The sequence below is a fragment of the Camarhynchus parvulus genome, chromosome 1A (assembly GCF_901933205.1).
Source record: "Camarhynchus parvulus chromosome 1A, STF_HiC, whole genome shotgun sequence".
Lineage (NCBI taxonomy): Eukaryota > Metazoa > Chordata > Aves > Passeriformes > Thraupidae > Camarhynchus > Camarhynchus parvulus.
This window is the reverse complement of record NC_044586.1, coordinates 22,175,579-22,195,725: the sequence shown is the minus strand read 5'-3', so window position 1 is coordinate 22,195,725 and position 20,147 is coordinate 22,175,579. Positions and strand designations below refer to the sequence as shown.

General features: G+C 53.9%; 2 protein-coding genes across 4 annotated transcripts; one reads left to right on the top strand and one right to left on the bottom strand.

Moving 5' to 3' along the window:
• Positions 1-629: 629 nt before the first annotated feature.
• Positions 630-4,004, bottom strand: MAFF (MAF bZIP transcription factor F). Of its 3 annotated transcripts, none has more exons than XM_030960070.1 (3): positions 3,881-4,004; positions 2,718-2,771; positions 630-2,631 (listed from the first exon to the last, which is right to left on the bottom strand). In XM_030960070.1, exons 2-3 carry the CDS (start codon positions 2,751-2,753, stop codon positions 2,218-2,220), a joined length of 450 nt encoding a protein of 149 aa, XP_030815930.1. In that variant the 5' UTR covers positions 2,754-2,771; positions 3,881-4,004; the 3' UTR covers positions 630-2,217. The 3 variants fall into 3 exon arrangements, with proteins under 3 accessions (XP_030815930.1, XP_030815931.1, XP_030815932.1); XM_030960071.1 differs by having other exon boundaries at positions 2,718-2,774; positions 3,881-3,984; XM_030960072.1 differs by lacking the exon at positions 3,881-4,004 and adding an exon at positions 3,460-3,862 and having other exon boundaries at positions 2,718-2,774.
• A 470-nt stretch (positions 4,005-4,474) lies between these two features.
• Positions 4,475-19,812, top strand: PLA2G6 (phospholipase A2 group VI). Its single transcript, XM_030960980.1, has 16 exons — positions 4,475-4,846; positions 5,348-5,563; positions 6,812-6,992; positions 8,155-8,342; positions 9,507-9,603; positions 10,569-10,751; positions 10,942-11,050; positions 11,639-11,791; positions 13,302-13,392; positions 14,138-14,301; positions 14,763-14,913; positions 15,090-15,226; positions 15,831-15,985; positions 16,732-16,899; positions 17,982-18,055; positions 18,568-19,812. Exons 1-16 carry the CDS (start codon positions 4,638-4,640, stop codon positions 18,707-18,709), a joined length of 2,418 nt encoding a protein of 805 aa, XP_030816840.1. The 5' UTR covers positions 4,475-4,637; the 3' UTR covers positions 18,710-19,812.
• The last annotated feature ends 335 nt before the right edge of the window (positions 19,813-20,147 follow it).

Genomic DNA, 20,147 nt, shown 5'->3' with positions numbered 1-20,147 from the left:
GAGGGAATGGGAATGTCAGACCCCCCAAACCATCCCGAGTGCTGCAGCCTGCTGGGGACCTGGCCCACCTGGGAACTTGGAACATGCTCACCACTTCCAGCTCAGCTCTGAGGAAGGGTGGCTTTTCCACACAGGGGGGAGGTCTGGCTTCATCTCCCAATAAGGTGCCTTCCACACTTCTACCCCTTCTCCTGCCATCTGTGGGCAGCTCACTGTTTTTTTCCTTGCTGTTCACAGGTAAGGTGATAAGGTCACGCAACAGGGAAGTTTTTGGGCACAGATGCCCTGCACCTGCCTCTCCTGCACCTGGTCCAAGGACAGCCTGGTGGGAATTTTTGTAGTGAAAAGCATTATCTTTCCCAGGAAAAGCTGAATCAGCACAGCTGCACAGCTCCTGAAAGCCAGTGCTTTGGGGGGTGGTATTCAGCATTAGGCGTGCTTTTTTAGCCCTTTTCTCTCAGAGACTATAAATCTGGTTTTGTCCTAAAAAGCCATGAGCTATCCCCCATCCCATCTTTTTTGGGCACATTCTTGAGCATGTCCTGCAGCAAAGCCAGAGGGAGACAGAAAACCTGGTCTCAGACATAGCTCTGCCCCAAGTTCAAGAAGGACCAAACACACTCCCGTTGTGGAAAAAAAAAACAAACAACTTGCTTTATTTGTAAAGTCTACAAAATACAGAGGAGTCAGGTAGGACACATACTGTAAGTCAGAAAATAAATAAGTTTTTTTTGCTCTATATAAGATAAAATGTGATTTGCATATATAAAATATAAAGTACGGCTCTGTACCAACATCCTGGCTGTGCCGAGAGGCGGAATGGCAAAGAGGACGTGAAAATAACTTATGTTCGTGCAATAAATAAACCCAAGAGGAGTCGGGGTGGGGGATGCCAACCACAGTGCCCCATCCAGGAGTGGCAGGCACCTCTCTACAGGGAAGAACGGAAGCTGCAGCCGAGGGCGGCTGGCGTGGCAATACCAGGCAGGGGCAGAACGGAGGGGCAGGGGAATCATCTACAGCAGCAGATCCCGAGATGGACCTGCCTCCTGCTCCCTCCCCTGTGCTGCCTGCATTTAGAGAACCCAGCTCTTCTCCAGCCTTTCAGCCTGCTCAAGAGCCGGTTGTCCCACACCGGTGTCCAAGCTGGAGGAAAACCAAAGGGAGGAGCCTACCTGCCTGCCAGGCAGCTCCAAGGAGCAGGGATGCTCTCCGCCCCTACTTCCCACCTCCTGCACCTCCACCCCTCTCTCTGCCTCCACATCTGACTCTGAGGACTGGGAGCACCTTTCCATGGACCTTGTAGGCAGTGGGGCACTGGGGAGGCTTGGTGGAGCCATACAAGCTGGCCTGTGCTGAGCCAAACAGTGTTTATCTCTGCTCCAGCTGCCTCTGCTTCCTTCCTGCCGGTGCTGCTGCATTTCAGACACCCGGCCAGGCTGAGTGTCCCGTCAGCAGGAAGAGGCGTGAAGGATGTGCATGATAAAGATAAAACAGCACCACTGCTTCTCCCCTTTGTGGACAACAGCCTGGGCTGACCCCCTCACGTCTCCCAGCTCCCCCCCCGCCCAATCACTGTCATCTCTGGCGTCCCCCAGCACCACAAGCTGCCACAGTGCTTTACCATTCCATTCACCCTTCCCAGGCATTAACACGCAGCCACTTTATCTCGCCCTCTGACCTGCTAACCTTCCCTTGCCATCTGCATCCCCAGAGATTTCAGACATGCTGCCACCTCCCCCCCCACTCCAGCTGTGGTACAGGTTGTTTGCCCAATGCTGATACCCTTCTATCATGCCTTCTTCCCCTACACTGCAAAACCTCTCTCTCCTCTTTTCCCTCTCTGGCACATGCTCCTGGGACTGCCTGGCCCACGTTTAGCTCTCCCATGCCCTCTCATAAAAAAGAGGCACCTGGCATTTTCCTACCAGCTTGGAGCTGTGGGAGACTTCCCCACTGTGTGGGTTTGCTCTCTCCTGTCTGCACACCCAAGAGGGGACGGGGCTATGGGGGCCACCAGTGAGGTCCTGTCCTCCATCCGAGCACCCACATAGCAGCAGCCCTCCCTACCAGGGGGAGCTGGAGGTCAAGGGATGGGAGAAAGAGGATTTTGGGCACAGGTCCTGACAGGGAGGAGGTTGGGGAAGGGCTGGGAGGCAATTCATGGGTTAGGCACCCCGGGGAGGACTGTGTCCAGCCGGGGGACGGAGGCCAGCACTAGGAGTAGGCAGCCTGGTTGGTGCCAGACTTGACGATGGTGATGACGCTGGCCGTAGCCACCTTGGCGGGGGGCCCGTGAGTGGCCACGGTGCGGGCGAAGCCCTGCAGGGCCTCGTACTTGCCACGCAGGGTGTCGAGCTCCAGGCGCATGGCAGCGTTCTCCCGGGCCAGCTTGTCCACCTCCCACTCCAGCTCCATCTTCTGCTTCTGCAGCTCTTCCTTCTGGCAGACGCGCTTCACTCGGCAGCTGGCAGCATAACCCCGGTTCTTCAGCGTCCGACGACGCTGCTTCAGCCTCGCCACCTCCTCCTTGGAGAGGCCCCGCAGGTGGTGGTTGAGTTCCCGCACTGACAGCCCCATCAGCTCCTCATCTGACAGCAGTGGAGTGTTCTCCCCCAGCTCCCGCTTCACCTGCCGGAGAGAGGGGTGGTTGGGTTGTCTGAAACCCCCAAAACCAGCCCCATGACTCCCAAGCCCCTGTTCCCACTGGTGCTCACCTTCAAAGCCTTGCTGGACAGCCCGTCTGCAGCCATCCTTTCCTCACTCCGGCCCTGCTGAGCAGCCAGGAGAAAAGCCGGTTACTGCCAGCCCTGTGTTCCTCACCTCAGAAGAGAGGACACTGGCCCTGCTGGTCCCCTGCCCGCTGCCCACATCCCCCCCACCCCAGGCCGCATGACTCATCCCACTCCTTTTAAAAAGTACACAGTAATAATATTTATAGCAATGATGACTGCAAGCAATAATAATAATAATGGGGCAAGGATGGTCCTCCCACTCTCCTTCATCCCATCACGAGAGGGTTGGGATGCTGCTCTGCCCAGGGGACCCAAAATGCCCCAGCCGCCTGCTGGGAAGCCAAGCCTTCCCCGCGGGGAGGGAACACAGGCGAGATCCGCCCGAGGCTGAAGGGAAAGTAAAAGCAGCAGCCCCACCGAGTGACACCGTGGCGAAGTCACCCAGCCGGGACCCGCGGGGAGGTGCCGCCCCACTGCCCGGCGAGAGCCCCGCGGGTCCCGGCGCAAGGAAGGGTCGGGTGTCCCAGCTCCGGGGGCGGGCGAAGGGTCGCGGTCACGAAGCGCCGGCGGGTGAAGTGACCGCCCCGTGATTCAGCAGCCCAGGCGTGAAAGTCACGGAAGCGGTGCCTGCCCCTCACGGGTGGCCGGGCCCTCCCCGTCCCCGGGTTCGGAGAGTGAGGAGGGGTCCGGAACCCCGGACCCCAGCCCAGCAGCCTCTCCCTACCTCGGGGAACCCCGGTCTCGGTAGGAGAGCCTTCGGAGGGACGACGGGGGCGGGACGGGGCCGAGAGCGCCCCGAGAGGAATGAGGGGCTGGAGGGGGGCGGCGGGAAAGGTGGAGCCGGGCCGGCTGGAAGCTGATGCAATCCGGGCCGGGGATCCGCCGCCGGAGCCGAAGGAGCGGTGGCGGATCCCTCCAGGGCGGTGGCCGGGAATTGGAAAAGAAGAACCCACGGCCCCGAGCGCGGCTGGCCGGCCGGCCCCCCGTCCCGTTCCCCCCAGCCCTAGTCCCGGTCCCGATCCCCGCCTCCGGCGGCGGCAGAGAGGCCTCCAGCCGGTGACGGACCCCGCCGCCCCCTTCTCCCGGCCACCCGCGAGGGGCGAAGGCAAGGCGGGAGCGGAGGGGCCGCTCCGGCCGGCGCTCACCTGGCGGCTGCGCTGCTCCCGCGGGGCCGCTGCCGGGTCGGGGCGTCGGGCGGCGCCGCCAGCCTCGCTCTCCGCGATTACTCACCCGCGGATTCTTTTCATTCATAAAAACACAGTCATGCGGTGACGTCACCCTCGCCACGCCCCCTCGCCGCCGCTGCCGCGCGGGGCGGCCGCTGCCCTTAAAGCGCCCGCTGCCCTTAAAGCGCCCCGCGGTGCCAGCGCGCACTACAGGCCGCTAACACGCACCGCACGTCGCGCTGTGAACGCGGCCGCGCTCCAACAGCGCTGGCTTGAACTCGAGGTCAGGGATGGCGCACGACCGACGACCGGCCCTGCCGGGAGCAGAACGCCCCATGGAAATGGGCCGCTACCGCTTTAAGAAGGACGGCCCCACCTCTGTCGCCCCGCCCCTCACAAAGATGGCGCCTTTCTCCCTCCTCCCCTGGCAGTCGGCGGGCGCGGCTTTAATCCCGCCCCCATGGCCCCGCCCCGGAAGCGACGCCGCTGATTGGCCCGTCCTGGGGGGCGGTGCCGGCGATTGGCGGGCGGCGGGCGGTGCGCGAGGGGCGGCGCGCGGGGGGCGCTGGGGGCCCGTCGTGCTTTGCCCGGCGCCATCCCCGGATCCAGCCCGATCCCATTCCTGGCCCCGCTGTCACCCGGCCGCGCTCCGGGCCACGCCGTGCGTGCAAGGGCACGGCCGGCGGAGCCAGTGGCCGCCTTTCCCTCGGGAGAAGCCGCCTGAGGCTCTGGGAAGATGCAGTTTTTTGGGCGGCTGCTGGATACCTTCAGCAGCGTCTCGCAGATCTTCTCCAACCCGTACCGCGTGAGGGACGTGCCGGCCGCCGAGTACGCCGGTCACACCTGCCTGCGGGAGGAGGGCAGGGTGGCCCTCTACAAGAACAGCCTCTCTCGCTCCTGGGACTGCGTGCTGGTGAATCCGCAGAGCCCGCAGGTCGCGTTCCGGTGAGTGACAGACCTTTAGCCGTCCCTGCTGACGTGGGAAAACAAAGACCCCAAATTGCTGATGTCGGGGCTGCTTCGAGGCCGCGGGGTGTTGTGTTGAAGCAGCAGGTGGGCTGGGAGGGGTGGAAGGCCCGTGCGTGTGCTGGTGGAGGATTTGCTGCAAAACAGCTCGTGGAATCAGGACGAGGTCCAAACATTGCGACTACAGGTGGCTATGCTATGGTTCAGGGCATCCATGTGTCCCCAATGCATTTCTGCACGTTCCTCTTGATGTCCAGCAACCACAGGATACTTCTGAGCAGAACCTAACATTGTTCAGGAACAGGGATGCTCTCTTCCAGGGAAGTAGTCTCCCTGCTTCCCTTGGAGCAAGGGTGACAGTTGAAGAAGAAGAGGAAAGTTCCCAGCACTGCCATTTGGAAAAGAGCTGTTTCCCTCAGATACATGGGATTGGGGTTATTCCTTTGAGCAGGATGAACCCTGTGCTTGCCTTTTCTCCAGGCTCTTCCAGCTGGACAACGAAGCAGACGCCCTGCTGTGCTTTGAGCAATATGCCCGGCAGCTGCGCCCTTTCTACGAGAGCTCGTGCCAGCCCTTGTCCCTGGAGGAGCTGCAGCAGCTCAGCGACTGCGTCCGCAGCTACCCCGGCTGGTCCCCGGCACACCTCGCCGTGGAGTTCGGCCGCCGCGAGACCTTCCGGCACAACCACATCCTGAGGCAAGGAGCACGCTGTCTGCAGGGGGTCCCTGCTCACAAGGAGCTTGAGAGGGCAGGCTGGGCTGTGTTAGAGTGTCCCTTCTTTGCTGTGGAAGCTGGCTGGAGGGCTTCAGCCTGCTGCTGCAGAGCCTGCAGCTCTAGTGTTTGAAGTAAAGGATTGAGGTGTCCTGTTAGAGACATGGGTTAAGTTATTGCAGCCCTTGTGGAGCAGATTTTTGGAGGAGGTTTTGCTCACTTTGTAAAGCGCTGAGAGTGGAGGCATGGTAGGACTGTATGGAAGGAGGTTTTGGACACAAGGACTTGTTGTTTTTTCATGGGGAAGTTCTGCTGTGATTTAACCCCAGTCAGCAGCCAAGCCCCATGCAGCCACTCCTCATTCTCCCACAAGAGGAAGTGGGGAGAGAATGGAAAGGGCAAAAGGTAGAAAACTGGGGTTGAGATAAAGAAAGGGAAAGCAAAAGCTGTGTACACAAGCAAAGTAAAACAAGGAATTGAATCACCGCTTCCCATGGGCAAGCAGGTGTTCAGCCACCTCCAGGGCTCCATCACATATTGTGGTGACTTGGGAAGACAAACACCATCACTCAAAAATGTCCTTCCCCTTCCTCCTTCTCCCCATGCTTTATATACTAAGCATGGTATCATATGGGCTGGAAAATCCCTTTGGTCACCTGTCCCAGCTGTGTTTCCTCCAGCCTCCCCTGCACCTCCAGTTTCCTTACCAGTGGATCAGTATGAAAAGCAGAAAATGCCTTGGCTCTGTGTAAACCCTGCTTAGCCATAACAAAAACATCTCTGTATTGTCAACTTTGTGTTCAGCACATATCCAAAACAAAGTCCCACACCAGCCTCTGTGAAGAATGTTAACTCTACCTGAGCCAAAACCAGCACAAGTTTACTGAGGATGGGGCAGACTGGTGAGGAGTTAGGGGACTGGAGGGCAAATAGCAGCACCATCGCCAGGTTGCTGACTGTAACCTGTCTCTTGCCTTCCTTTGAGCAGAGGGAGCTGATCCCATATGGAGGGCAGGAAAAGAAGCAGCATTCAAGGAGAGAGTCCAGGGCAGGGCTGCTTGATGTCCCTTCCCTGTGCTTCTTCCCTGGCAAGAGGCTGGGCTTTCCTGAACCTCATGGTTCACACCAGGTGGGACAGATGGAGGGCACCTCTGTGTCAGCTCCTGGAGCAGCTGCCTGCCCTCCTCTTCCCCGTGGCCATTCCCGGGCCTGACGCCGAGCCCTCTCTTGCAGCTGTGTGAACAGCACGGACAGCGAGGACGGCTGCACCCCGCTGCACCTGGCGTGCCGCAAGGGGGACATGGAGTGCCTGCTGGAGCTGCTGGAGTGCCACGCGCGCGTGGACATCACCGACAAGAACGGGGAGACTGTTTTCCACTACGCTGTGCGAGGAAACAACCCCCAGATCATTGAGGTGGGAGCAACTTCTAGTTTGGGAGAATGTGGGACTAGAACAGGTCTTCTCTGTGCTGTGATAGAGATGGGAAAACAGCTACGCACAGGGGAAGAGAAAATCAGTTCCCTCTGTTGAGTTATTGCTTGAGCCTGATTTCAGCCTCTTACATCCCCTCTTGACTGGTGCCGTTTCCCATATTCAGAGTGCAGATTCCACCCAGCACTCAAACAAGGACGTTAAGCAAGTTTCCACAGAGAGTAATCCTTCGCTGCTGTTTGCATCAGGCCTTCATCCTGCTTTTTCTCTGGCCTGTGGCTGTCTGTTCCCTCTCTCCTGTGAGCAGGGTGTTTGGTTTTGGGCAGAGTGCTCCTGTAGGGAAGTGTGTGCTGAGGCTGCCATGGGGGATTGTGTGCTGCCCACAGAGTGAAGGACAGTTTGGAGCTGCCCTGGGCTCTCCTGAGCTGCAGGACCTGCTGTTTGAACTGAGTGGCCTTGCATGGGGGACAGTGATCAGAGCCTCGAGGCAGAGACAGTCTGAAGTTGTAGATGTTCTTGATTGCTGAGAAATGCTGGGCAGTGACGGGGTTTGTAGGTGTGGGTGGCCTTGCACACGGTTCCTGAGGTCTGTCAGCTCCCCAAGACTTGGTGTGAGCCTGAGACTGACTCTTCCCCAAGGCTGCAACCCCCACATTTGCCCAATACCTGTTGTGACAGCTCTCTGTCTGCCCACCCGTCCGTGTTGGAGTTTCCTAATGCACGATGAGGTAGAATGAGGATCAGGGCTTGCCATGCTGTGGAGTGGGCAGTTAGGAACCTTGTATTAAAAAGATAACATCTTCTTTATTTCTCTGGTGGCATTAACTTGGCTTGTTGTCTGATATGTCTCATGATTAGCTTGTTTTCTGTATTGATTCCTTGCTAAATCAAAGAAACTGAATTCCCCCTTCTCATGTGTGCTCCGGGCTTGCAGGGTTTCCCCAGTGTGGCAGTGAGATACTTTTCTGCAACAAAGCAGTCAGCACATAACAGATCTGCAATTTACAGGGAGCAGGGATGGAGAGGACAGGCTGGAGCATTGTGAGGGGTCCCGTGCTCCAGAGTCTGTCCTCAGAGCTCAGGAAGAGACGGTGCTCTTCCATGTTCTCTGTCTATTTATTTATTTACTGTCTCCTCCTTCCAGCTCCTGGGCAGACCCCTGACTACTGGCTTGGACCACCTGAACCACGAAGGGCTGACAGCTCTGCACCTTGCGTGCCAGCTGGGCAAGGAGGACATGGTTCGGTCCCTGCTGAAGTGCCGTGCCAGCTGCAGCGTCGTGGGCACGCTGGGCTACCCCATCCACACAGCTCTGAAGTTCTCCCACAAGGGGTATGTAGGGTCCCCTCCAGCCTGGCACTTGTGTGCTTGCTCAGCATTGGCTAGGGCTGTGCTCAGTAGGACAGGTCTTGCGTGTAGTCACTGGCAAAAAACCAGGGAAGTGCTGGTGTGGGAAAGAAAGAAATGCTTCCAGAATAAAACCTTTTTGTCGTGGAATTAATACCTCATTCAGTATCAGACATCAGGAGAAAGATTTAAAAATATATTTGTGAAATGCTTTTTTTTCAGAATGAGCTGTTGGAAGATGTTTGGCTAATGCTTAGATAGTATTAATTGCTGTACCTTTGAGTACTCTGATCCTAATAAGCTTTCATTACAAAGCTTAGTGTTTCCTATCTCCTGTAGACCAGAGGTACTCTTGACTCTTAATAGCACACTCTGGAAGGGAATCAAAAGAAGCACAATATTTACTCACTCTTTTCTTAGGAGAAATTCAATTCCATTTGCATATGCTTTATAACACTTAATGTTCAAAGAGTGTCCAAGCTCTACAAGCAGGGCTTTCAAGACAACACTAGCTGCTGGTAGCTGATTTTTAAGCATTTTGAAAAGTATTTCCCAACATTAGACACACATTCACAAGCCCAGAATGGGCATAGGTCACTGAGGTTGCACTGGGGCTCCATCTCTCGTACAAGGTTTTTTTGGTGGTAGTGGAGAAGATAACCAAATTTCATGAGTACACCTACTCTGTTTTCTAGGCACCAGATATTGGTCTCTTCACAACAGGTGTGGTTTTTCACTCATAGGGAAGTACACAGATTCTTAATTTCAGCAAGTATTTAACTATTTTAGTTCTATCTCCATGTTTCCATGGAAAGAGAGGAGAATTTTGCTTCTCAGGTTTGGAGAGGTTCCAGAAATGCCATGTTCCTGAATTAGAGAAGAACCCAGATATTGCTCCACAACTTGTAATTGGAGAGATTCTCCTGCTCCCAACACCACTTGGCTTGTATGCTTCCTGTTGTGCCCACACTTTCTGTGAAGAGCAAAACAAAAGTGCAGCTGAGGAACTTGCAGGTGTTGCAGAGATGCTGCTGCTGCTGCTGCGGGGTTTCCTGGTTTTCCTCTGGGCAGAAGGCAAGTGGTGATGTGAGTGGAGGTCTTGGGTCAAGACAGCAGCCACCCATCCTGTCATCTCACTGTGTTTCCCAGGTGTGCCCAGGCCATTCTCGAGGCAGATGCCAGCCAGGTTTGCTCCAAGGATCCGCGCTATGATGCCACTCCACTGCACTGGGCAAAGAAGGCAGAGGTAAATAGAGCCAATCCATGGGGAGGGCCTGTGCTGCTACCCAGCACCCAGTTAATTCCTCCTGTGGCTAACTTGTCTGAGTGCATGTGCAGAGCCCTGGGAGTATCAGAGCCCAGGCAGCAGCCCAGTGTTTGATTCTCTTTGCGCTGTGCCAGTTGGTGCTGTTTGCTCCAGGGAATAGAAGAGCAGAGCCTTGCAGTGAAATAAACTGGTGGACTCATTCCTAGTATTTCATCCATGGCTGTGAAGCTGCCAGCTTGTCCCTTTTCCCTTTTGTTGAAGAAGTTGCAGGACTATCTCTGAAGCATAGTTGCCCCTGGAGGGAGCTCTCTTCTCATTACCTGCCAGTTTCCTGGGAGCAAACAGATTGCTGCCTCAGAAACTGCAGGGGAAGTGTGAGGTAGGCACAGAGTGGTGCTGTGTGGAGGAAAGTCCATCTCCTGCCAGAGCTGGGCAGGATGGTGATAAGCCATGCTGGAGCACCTGAATGATGATTGCTGCAGGCAGAGGGCATTGCTATAGGAGGGCTCTTTTCCCTCCTGCAATAACCCATCCCTCTCAGAAATGTCCTGTGGAGTTTCTGAGCAGACTTGAATTTGCTTGGCTTATAAAGAGAAGCTCAGAAGGCAAAAATTTTCCTTTTAGTCTGCAAGGATCCTGGCCTGAGTAGGAACTGTTTTTTTTTTCCATTGATCTCAGCCATTCATTATAGTTGTGTATCAGTCCCAAAGGATCCAGAAGCTCCAGCCAGATTTTGCAGCCACCAGCTAGTTCTGTGGTAAAATACAGAGAACCCCAGTGCTTGGAACAATTCAGCTGGCATCTGCCAGCCAACTGTGTCCCGGCTAAGGCTCCCTGCTGTTCCCCTGCTTGGTTTGCCATGAGGCCTGGATGGTGGGAGTGCCCAGCCGGTTGTGCTCACGGCTGCTTTATCTGTTCCTGCTGTGGCCCGTGCGCGGGGGCAGCTGACGCGGCTGCTGCTGGAGTACGGCGCGGAGGTGAACGCCAGCAGCGGCACGGCCGACATGGCGCTGCACATCGCCGTGCAGAGGGGCCGCCTGGACTGCGCCATGGTGCTGCTGACCCACGGCGCCCACACCAACGCCCGCGGCCGCGACGGCAACACGCCGCTGCACCTGGCCATGAAGGTGAGCTCCTGCAGGGGCTGCTGGGGAGGAGAGACGGTTCTCTGGAAGGGTTGAGACAGCGACAGAGTCCTTTGAGATTCTGCCTGTTTCGTGTGGTGTTCTCTTGCGGGTGCTTTGGCTAATGAGAAGGGGAGGGAAGGAAGGAGAAATCATCCAGTGGCTCTGGACTGAGCTTTCTCTTGTCCCCTAGCATGACCACCTGGATATGATCAAAGCAATCATTGTCTTTGGAGGCGATGTTGAGATCCCCAATGATTTTGGAGAGACACCAGGACTGTTGGCAGCCAGGAGCAGCAAAGGTGAGGGAGCACGTCAGCAGCCTTACAGGGTGAGCCCAGCATCCTGTCTCCCCTTGATGGCCAAAACAGTGTCTTGGGGAGAGGTGAAAATGTGCCATGCATGGGTGATGCTTCTCCAACATGCTTTCCCAGCTTCTAGTTGCTCACATAGTAGGCACCTACTTTGCTAGGCTTTGTATTAATAGCCCTTGATGAATTTCTCTTCTGTGGCACAGAGATGCAAGAGGAAAAGCTGGCATGCACTCCCCCCTTTCGGGCCACCATGTCAGGCACTGCAGGCTCACAACAGGATGACGTAGCACTGCTGAACTGCCCAGGCACAGGCAGACACGGGCAGGTCTTCACGGCCAAAGAAGTGTGTGGCACACACCCTTGAAGCTGCACAGCAGTGGATACTCCTGCTGTACACAAGTTCTGCTGCCTGGCCTTTAGGGAGAGATACCTGGGATGTGTTTTGCCCTTCCCCAGGTCATCCCAGAGGCTTTGTGAGGGTCAGGCCTGCTGTGAATTCAGCAGAGCACATTCCCCTGTGGTGTGCACGTGCACTGATTCTGTTTCTGATCTGTAACTCCCCCTTGGTCACCTAAGGTGCGAACCGGAAAGTGCTCTTAGACCTGCTGCAAACTGTAGGGACCGAACGCTGCCACCCACCACCCAACCCTGACTCCCCAGGCCTGGCACCATCTGCTGCCTCCTTCCTGGAAAGCCAACCTTCCCCGCGGAGCAACCTCAACAGCTTAGGTAAAGCCTTCCCTGGCCCTCCCTCACTCTTCTCCCTTCTTGCTTCACAGTGCTGTCTCAGACCTCTTCTTCAGATGGGCCGTGCTCTGGGAGCTGTCAAAGCTCTCACTGCCTGCTGACTCTGTGGTGACTGTCCTCATTCACCTGTTGCAGGATCCCGTCTCTTTTCTCTGCTTTTCTTTTCTGTGTATTCTGAACTCTTGTACTCAAAACATTTGTTTTATAGACCTGACACAATGTAGCTCTGTAAAAAGAAAGACTGATTCCCTCACATGTGTGGAAGAGGGGGCACTTAGCCTGCAAGTACTTTGTCCACTGGGTCATATGTAGAAGGGAAGGTGCTTGCTGGTCTGCCTTGAGGACCTCCCAGTGTTGTGCTGGGCACAAGGAGATTTAGAAGTGTCACTTACTCAGGTCCTGAAGGCTAGCAGCTGGGAGAGGGAAAGGGTGAAACCTGAGGATAAGCAACCTTATCATGGGGTTTGTTATGGATAGGAAAAGCCTAGTGTGGGACATTTGATTGTATTGAACCTTGTGGTCTATGCTGCCCAAAATAAGCATGTAGGTCTATTCTAAGTGGTGGGCTTTCTGCCTTCAGGGAGCTCCAGAGCTCAGGAGGAGGCAACAAGAGGGGTTGTGGACTAGGCAGCAGGGGAGTTGACATGGAGGGTCATGAGAAGAGCATGAAAGTGGCTAACATCTGCTTGTGGACCACTTCTCATCTCAGGTTGGAGGTTTTCTTTGTGAAGGCTCTCCTGTGGGGCCAGAGGACAATCCTGGAATGTGTCTGTGTCACTACAAATCTCAAAGTGACTGTTGACACGAGGATGGACTTCTCACCACAGCCCAATGAAGGCAACCCATACCCAGTTCCAGCTCTGATGCAGTGACAGAGCAAAACCCTTTTTTATCCTGGACTCTGCCCTTGAAGAAACTCCTCACCACAATTCATTGTTGTCGTCCACAGCCTCCTCCTGGCCTTGGTGCTGGCAGGAGTATGTAACTTCTCTCCCCCTTCTTTCTTCTTTTGGTCTCACAGGCTGGCTTCTCACCTAGCTTGGATTGGTGCCCCACACCCAGGGTGGCCTGGGTGAACGTCAGCTGAGGGGTAATGACAAGTCACCCTGTCCCCACAGCTCTTCTGCCTAGGTTACTTTGAGGAGTAGATTTAGGTTTTATCTAAACAGCTTGCAGTAAACTGCGTAGTGGGCACGCTGCTGGGCTCTGCCTTCTCTCATCCACTGCACATCATCTGCTTCTCCAAATCCTGTCTTTTCCAGTGCATCTACAGCTGCCTGCTCCAAAGGGTGCTGTTGCTGTCCTTTGGTGTGGAGTTAAATTTGGGGGGTACCTGTTGGCTGTGGGTAAGATGGCTTGTGTCTCCTGCAGGGACCTTTATTCAGTGGGGAAGGGAGTTGGATATTCTGTCTTTGTTTATGGTGGAAATCAGTTACCACATTGGTGATCTCTAATTTATTTTTTACCCATTTCCATGCTCATGGCCCTCTAGGGTACAAGGACCTTCTGTATATTTCCACAACGCTTGGACAGTTGTTGAAGGCACCGGATGTTGTGGACATGCCCAGTGAGGCTAGAAGAAAGTAAGTGAGAAACAGCTTCTGTCCTGGCTCCTGTGCAACTTGAATGTGAAATCTGTGTGTGAATTTTCCCCTCCCACACCCATGGGGATGGCATCCTCAGAGCTGACATTATTTCATGTCCATCAACATTGCAGTTTTTCCAGCATTATTTGAGAAATCTCTTGTTTCCATAAATAACCCCTGCCTGTCCTGCCTGGAGCTGCAGTGGAGCCTGAGCTCAGGAGGTGAAACCCTGCTTTGTCCCTCCCCTGTGCTACTGGGCACCCAACACTGTTTTGACTTAGTGTTTTCCCCATTTCTACACACTGCCCTGATGTTCACCCAGCTCCTCTGCACTGTCTTGGCAGTGCCTGCACCTCACCTTGTGTGGAGCGGAGAAGGAGTTGGCACTGAAGTGCTGCTGGCAGGATTTAGGTCTGTCTGCTTTTTTTATTTATGACTCAGTACCCATTACTGTGTAGTAAGGGACTTGGGTGTGGTTTTGGCTGGTCACTCTCTTTCTGGTGTAAAGGTTAGAGGTGGCTATGCAAGAGCAAAGGATGTTGCACCAGCTCTGACAAGGCTTATTGGATGTGTCTTATTTGCACCTGAGAAGGCACTGCTGGATTAATTTACCAATTACACTGTCTGCAGCAATCTACTTGCTAGCATAGCTTCCTGTCTCCAGGGCCATGTTCCCACAGAGTGCTCTGTGATTCATAATGTGTCCCACAGCTCCCAGTCATCTGTGTCTGTCTCTCTGCAGTCAGGACCGGCTCCTGTGCTTGGATGGAGGGGGTATCCGTGGCCTTGTGCTCATCCAGCTTCTCCTGGCCATTGAAAAGGCTGCAGGCCGTCCCATTCGTGAGATCTTTGACTGGATTGCAGGGACCAGCACTGGAGGGATCTTGGCCTTGGCTATTGTACATGGTGAGGGCATAATGGATCCCTTCTCACTCTGGTCTGAGTGTTCCTTCTGGGGGAGCAAATGTGTGGGAAGGGATGTTCCTTAATGAAGGGGAGTCTAGACCTGGCTTTGTGCTTGCTTCTCATGTCAGCTGGCTTTGAGCAGCTTTCTGGATTTTGGGGAGTGCATGGTGGCAGAGTTCAATGTTCTGTATTTCCTGTACTCTTCACAGAGGCCTTAGAGCAAGGTGGTTGATACATTCTGGTAACAGGAAGCTGCTCCAAGCTTGCTCTTCCTCTGTAATCCTTCCCAGTCATGCTGCTGAGAACCAAGGAGATGACAGGCAGCTTGGGAAGGAGATTGGATTGGGAGTGATGCCTCCTAACTCCCACTTGTCCTGGGAAATCTTTGCTCTGATGTGCTGTTTGTTCTGCCTGCTTTTCCTCCCACTGCCTGCTCCTGCCAACACTGTTGCCCATCTCAGGGAAGTCCATGGACTACATGCGCTGCCTGTACTTCCGCATGAAGGACATGGTGTTCCGGGGCTCTCGGCCCTACGAGTCCGAGCCCCTGGATGAGTTCTTGAAGAAGGAATTTGGGGAAAACACCAAAATGACAGATGTTCGAAAACCCAAGTAAGTCCTGCCTCGGGCTGTGCTGGTTGATGCTGTCTCACACGTGCTCTAGACCTGTGTCAGCAGAGATGCTGAGCCTTAGAGCAGATCTGGAGGAATGTGATGTGCAGACTATTGAAACCATAAGTATTTTTTTTTTCCATTTTACTCTCATTCTCTCATGTCTGCTTCTCCAGGGTTATGGTGACAGGGACATTGTGTGACCGACAGCCAGCTGAGCTCCACCTTTTCCGGAATTACCCTGTACCAGAGACAAAGCGCTCCACTGAATACAAGACAAGTGCATCTTTCCAGCCGCTCACTCAGCCAGAAGGTAAATGATAGCACCCACAAGTCCAGCTGGTTGGCTGGGGAGGTTTCATCCCTCAGAGACAGATTTCATGCTCTTCCTCCTTGAAAATCAGCAATGGCTCATCCCTGGTCTTGGCTTGTAATTAGGTCCTAGTGATGGTTCCCATTTCTTCTTTCTCCTCCTCCCTTGGCTTCTCTTGAACTTCACTAGCCAGGCCCTTTCCCAGTACATGAGGAAAGGGGTCTGCTAGAGGAAACCTGCATGCAATCAGCATCTTTCCCTGGGCTCCCACAGCAAAACATGGAAAAACCATGTAACTGAAGCGTGCAACCTCCTCCAGCTTCCTGCCTGGTCTGGCACACATAACTGGTTCACTATCTAAATAGCAGCAAGAAAATGGATAGAGAGTGAATTTTACCCAGGATATGTAGGAAGTGGTGAGAACATCTTTTAAAGCCCCTCAGAGTCATCCTGTGCATCCAAGCACCCTGCTGTTGGTATAAAGAGGCACAACCATGTAGGGCAGGATTTCCTGGGATTGCAAGCCATCCTGATTTGTGTTGGTGGAGCTTTTTGTGCACTGCAGAGTTGCTGCAGGAGGCCTTTTGCTCTCTGTCCCTTGCAGAGCAGCTCGTGTGGCGCGCTGCCCGCTGCAGCGGTGCAGCTCCCACTTATTTCCGGCCCATTGGCCGTTTCCTGGACGGAGGGCTGCTGGCCAACAACCCCACCCTTGATGCCATGGCAGAGATCCACGAGTACAACAAGACACTGACCAAAAAGGTGAGGGAGATCCTAGCCTTGACTGGTAACTGGAGGGTTTTGGCCCCGCTGAGCCTCTCTTGAAGAAGAAGGGGGTGTGAGAGTGGATTCATCTTAGTGGATAAACAAGTTAGCAGTGCAGCACCCTAAAAGGGGAGTGTATGGAGGGGGATATGTGTTGGGAATAGTGGCTGGGAGGTGAGATACCTCTCCTAACAAGGGTGTGAGATGGGGAGATAGTCTCATCAGCCTCTCCTTGCTTCTTTGAACCAGAATGATTGAGTTGATGGTTGTATGTGGCCTTTGACATGGCTCTGCAGGGCCTTTTTCTGCCCAAAAATAAATGGAGAAGACAAAGGTATGGTACTCTCCAAGGCTGAAGAGTGAATGCCTTCTGTGGTGTGGCAAGTTCTTCAAAAAGTTGAATAACCAGTGGCAGCTATTGCTCCCTGTAGCTGAAAGGGGAGATGTGTTGCCAAAGTCACTGAAGAGTTGGACTGCTTCATGGTCGTCTGGTCCCAGGACTCATCTCCAGGGTGCTCCCATGGGTTTGGGTGTGGTCAGGGGAGAAGGGACAGAGCAGTACAACTGCTGAAGTCCTGTGGGTTACCGCTGTCTCACCAGGCCATACTTGGGGGGAGGATGGGGAAGAAAAGGCAGCTGAGCCTTTTGCCTTGGCTTTCAGAGCTTCCCCTGGAAGCTGCTGTGAAAGAGATGCTTCACCTTCATTGTTGGTCATTGCAAAGAGCTCTTTTGTTTGTCCTCAGGGTCGGAAGCAGGAAGTGAGGAAATTGGGGTTGGTGGTCTCCCTGGGAACAGGGAAGCCTCCGCAGGTCCCAGTGAGCTCTGTGGACGTTTTCCGCCCCTCAAACCCTTGGGAACTGGCGAAGACCGTCTTTGGGGCCAGGGAGCTCGGCAAGATGGTGGTGGATTGTGTGAGTACTGGGAGGAGGGGATAGCTACAGACCCCTGGGGTTGCTTGCAGGGAGGGAGAAAAGGTTTCCAGTTTCCCCCTTTTAGAGGTAAATTCTGCTCTGACCGTGGATGTATTGGGTAACTTAAGGATTGCAGGAGCACTGCAGGCCTCAAGAGCTGTCTGATTCTTTGGGGTTTTGAGTGCCCCAAAGGGACACTCACCCCCAAAGGATATTCTTGCAGCTGAAAGGAGCTAAGGACAGGATGGTGGTCAGTGACTCTTAAGAACATTTGCAGGTGTGAGTTTGCGAAACTCAGTATCTTTCCAGGAAGAATTGTTTATCATCTGAGAAGCCTGGGGAAAAAAAATTACCCATGCCTCAGAAAACAGCAATTCATTTTTCTTTAGAAAAGCTTTGTTTTTCCCTCTGAGGAAATTAGTAAATAGTAGAGAAGTGAGAGAGTTGTTAATTAAAAACAATAGTTGAGAGCTGTGGTTAGGAGTGTGCAGTTGGCATGTGCACTTGTGTGCTTCAGGAAGATAATCATTACATGTCGTTCATGAAAACACTCTAAATGGATGATAGCCAGAAAGATCAGAACTGAAGTTCTGACTATGATTTTAATGCTGCTGCTTTATCTCCTTTTTAGCTTCCTGAAGTGAGAAAATGCCCAGAGTCCTTTTGCTTCTCCTGTCATTTATCTCAGGGCTCCCAGGGAAGCTGTCCCAGGATAGCCGAGTAGGCCTGAAGTAATCACAGGCTCTGCTGTACAGGGCTTGGACAGATTGGATACAGATGAAATCCCAAGGAGGCTGTCATTCAGATCATCCTGGGAGTTTCCATGAGCCAATCCACTCTGTGCTGTGGTGTGTGAAGGGTCTGTAGGGTGCAATTTTTGTGTCCCAAGGATCAGGAGCACTGCCCTTATGATAAAAGTAAAGAAAAAAGAAAAGCCACCCGGCTCTTGGTGGCGAGCAGTGCCACCCAGGATGCCCTTGCTCTTGGTTTGTATTTTCCCTCTGGGGCTTGGTGCCGGGGAAGCCTGTGGTGGGCAGGGGAAGGCCAGGCAGGCAGTAAGTGCGGGCCTGTTTCTCCTGCAGTGCACTGACGCAGACGGCCCAGCTGTGGATCGTGCCAGGGCCTGGTGTGAGATGACGGATGTCCCCTATTTCCGGTAGGAGCTTCCTTTCCTCTCTCTTGCACAGCCCTATTTTTATCCTCTCCCTTCAGACCTGGCTGTGCCGTGCGTCATCCCAAATGGCATCCCCTCCAGAGGCATTCCTGCCCAGACCTGCCCCTGCACACGCCTCAGTGACAGGATGGAGCCTGCCTGGCCCTCCACAGGAGCTCAGGCACCCAGCACGCCTGGTCTGGCCTGGTTGAGGGAGCTTTGGGAGGTGTTGTCTTGCACAGCCCCCTGGGACGTGCATCCTGCCCCGTTCCACCCTGCACAGCCTTTTTTACACCTGTCCCTGGTGTGCTGCAGCTGCTTCACTGTGGCTCAGCCTTGAGTGTGCCTGGCCTTGAAGGAGGGGGAAGGTCTCTGCTCTGCAAGCCTGACAGACCAAGGGCCAGCGGGCACTGTAGCAGTGGGAGCTGCCTGGTGGGAGTGTCCTGCTTGGCAGGCTGGTGCCTGCTCACCTCCTGTGTCTGTGCCCAGCTGCTGATGCTGTCTGCTGCCCGCAGGCTCAGCCCTCAGCTGCACACGGAGGTGATGCTGGACGAGGTGAACGACGCCGTGCTGGTGAATGCCCTGTGGGACACCCAGCTCTACATCTACCAGCAGCGGGAGCAGTTTGAGCAGCTGGTGCAGCATCTCTGCCTATGACTGACCTGGAGCTCCCACTCTGGTTCTGAAGGCGAGGAGCAGCAAGGAGACACTGACATCGCTCAGATTTGCCCCTGAGCCAAGGTGTCGAGGTGGGGACAGACTTGTGATAATCGAGAGGAATTAATATTGAATAGACACCGGTGCACATACACATGTATTCCCAGACACAGAATGTATGACATGTATGATAGCTGTGAAATGCTGACAGTTATCTTTGTGCTGTAACCCCATCTCTGCTGCTGTGCTTGGTTCTGCTGCCCTGCTCTCTGACCCAGAATCCAGAGCCCTCACCTACTTGTCTTGAGCTGTAGCAGCTGGAATGTCTCCTGTCTGTGCAGTATCTCCACTGACAAAGCACCGTGCACCTTCCTACGTCGCAGAATGGGCCTAGGCCTGATAAAGCTTCAGGGATTGCTTGGCCCACTGGGCCCAAGGTATTTCAGAGTGTATAGTGTGGGGAAAAGGGATTGTTTTTCTCTCAACACACCCAGTTTGAAGGGGAGCAGAAATGCTGCAACTTTTTGCAGTAGATACAGTGCAGAAAGTTGCAACTAGCCTTGGAGAAGTCTTTACTGAGACAGTTGTCTTCTGCAACAGCTTCTCCTTTTCCCTCTGAGATGGGCTGGCAACACTGTGCCTGGAGAGGGAGCAGCCTCCCCCACCCAGGACTATATTGTGACACTGATTTGCTGTGTTACACTTGGCTCAGGGGCTGAGATGTGAAAGCCTGTCTTTACAGCAGGCTCAGTGGAAGGGACAAGAGCCTTGGCTTTGTGGAGAGATAATTTCTCTTTATTCTTAACATGAAACTGAAATGCTCTGAGATCGGTTCCCACCAAAGAAGCCAACCCTGGGACAATTTGGATTTACTTTTTTATTTTGACTGGAAATTCTACTGTGATTGCTACACCAGTCATTGTTTCTGCAGTAATTTTTGCATATTTATAAATAATTTATGTATCTATTTGGAAGTGTTTTGAGGAGTAACCTGAAAAACTGAATTTTTAATGATTTTGTTTTGAGTGAATGGACTGCTGCTGCCTGTTTCTGTGAGACACTAACATGTCCTAAAATAAAGAGGGATTTGCAATTGGTTCCAATGTCATGGTGGTCTTGTCTTTCTCTCCATCCTAGAAGTTCCCAGAGGGGTTCTAGGCTTGCAGACTCTGTATTTCTTACAGGTAGAAAATCAGAAAGGGCGCCTTGAGACACAGGATTTATACCCTTTGTATGGGCTGAAGAGGGGAATGAGCTGTCCCTGCAGCATGTGGGTGGTATGAGTGGCTGATTACCCCACAGCGGTTGCAACCAGAGAGGAGAGGCTTTGGACCAGCTGCAATGTGAGGATCCTCTTGGAGCTGTCCAGGCTTAAAACAATAGAACAGTAGGGTTTGCTTGATCCATCTCTTCTCAGGCACGTGCCCAGAAGAAATCA

Bases quoted from the DNA above. Each gene is read 5' to 3' on its own strand.
- MAFF (XM_030960070.1), bottom strand. From the start codon at position 2,753: ATGGCTGCAGACGGGCTGTCCAGCAAGGCTTTGAAG. The intron at 2,632-2,717 runs GTGAGCACCAGT...TCTCTCCGGCAG, and splicing joins TGTCCAGCAAGGCTTTGAAG to GTGAAGCGGGAGCTGGGGGA.
- PLA2G6 (XM_030960980.1), top strand. From the start codon at position 4,638: ATGCAGTTTTTTGGGCGGCTGCTGGATACCTTCAGCAGCGTCTCGCAG. The intron at 4,847-5,347 runs GTGAGTGACAGA...CCTTTTCTCCAG, and splicing joins AGCCCGCAGGTCGCGTTCCG to GCTCTTCCAGCTGGACAACG. The intron at 9,604-10,568 runs GTAAATAGAGCC...GCGCGGGGGCAG, and splicing joins ACTGGGCAAAGAAGGCAGAG to CTGACGCGGCTGCTGCTGGA.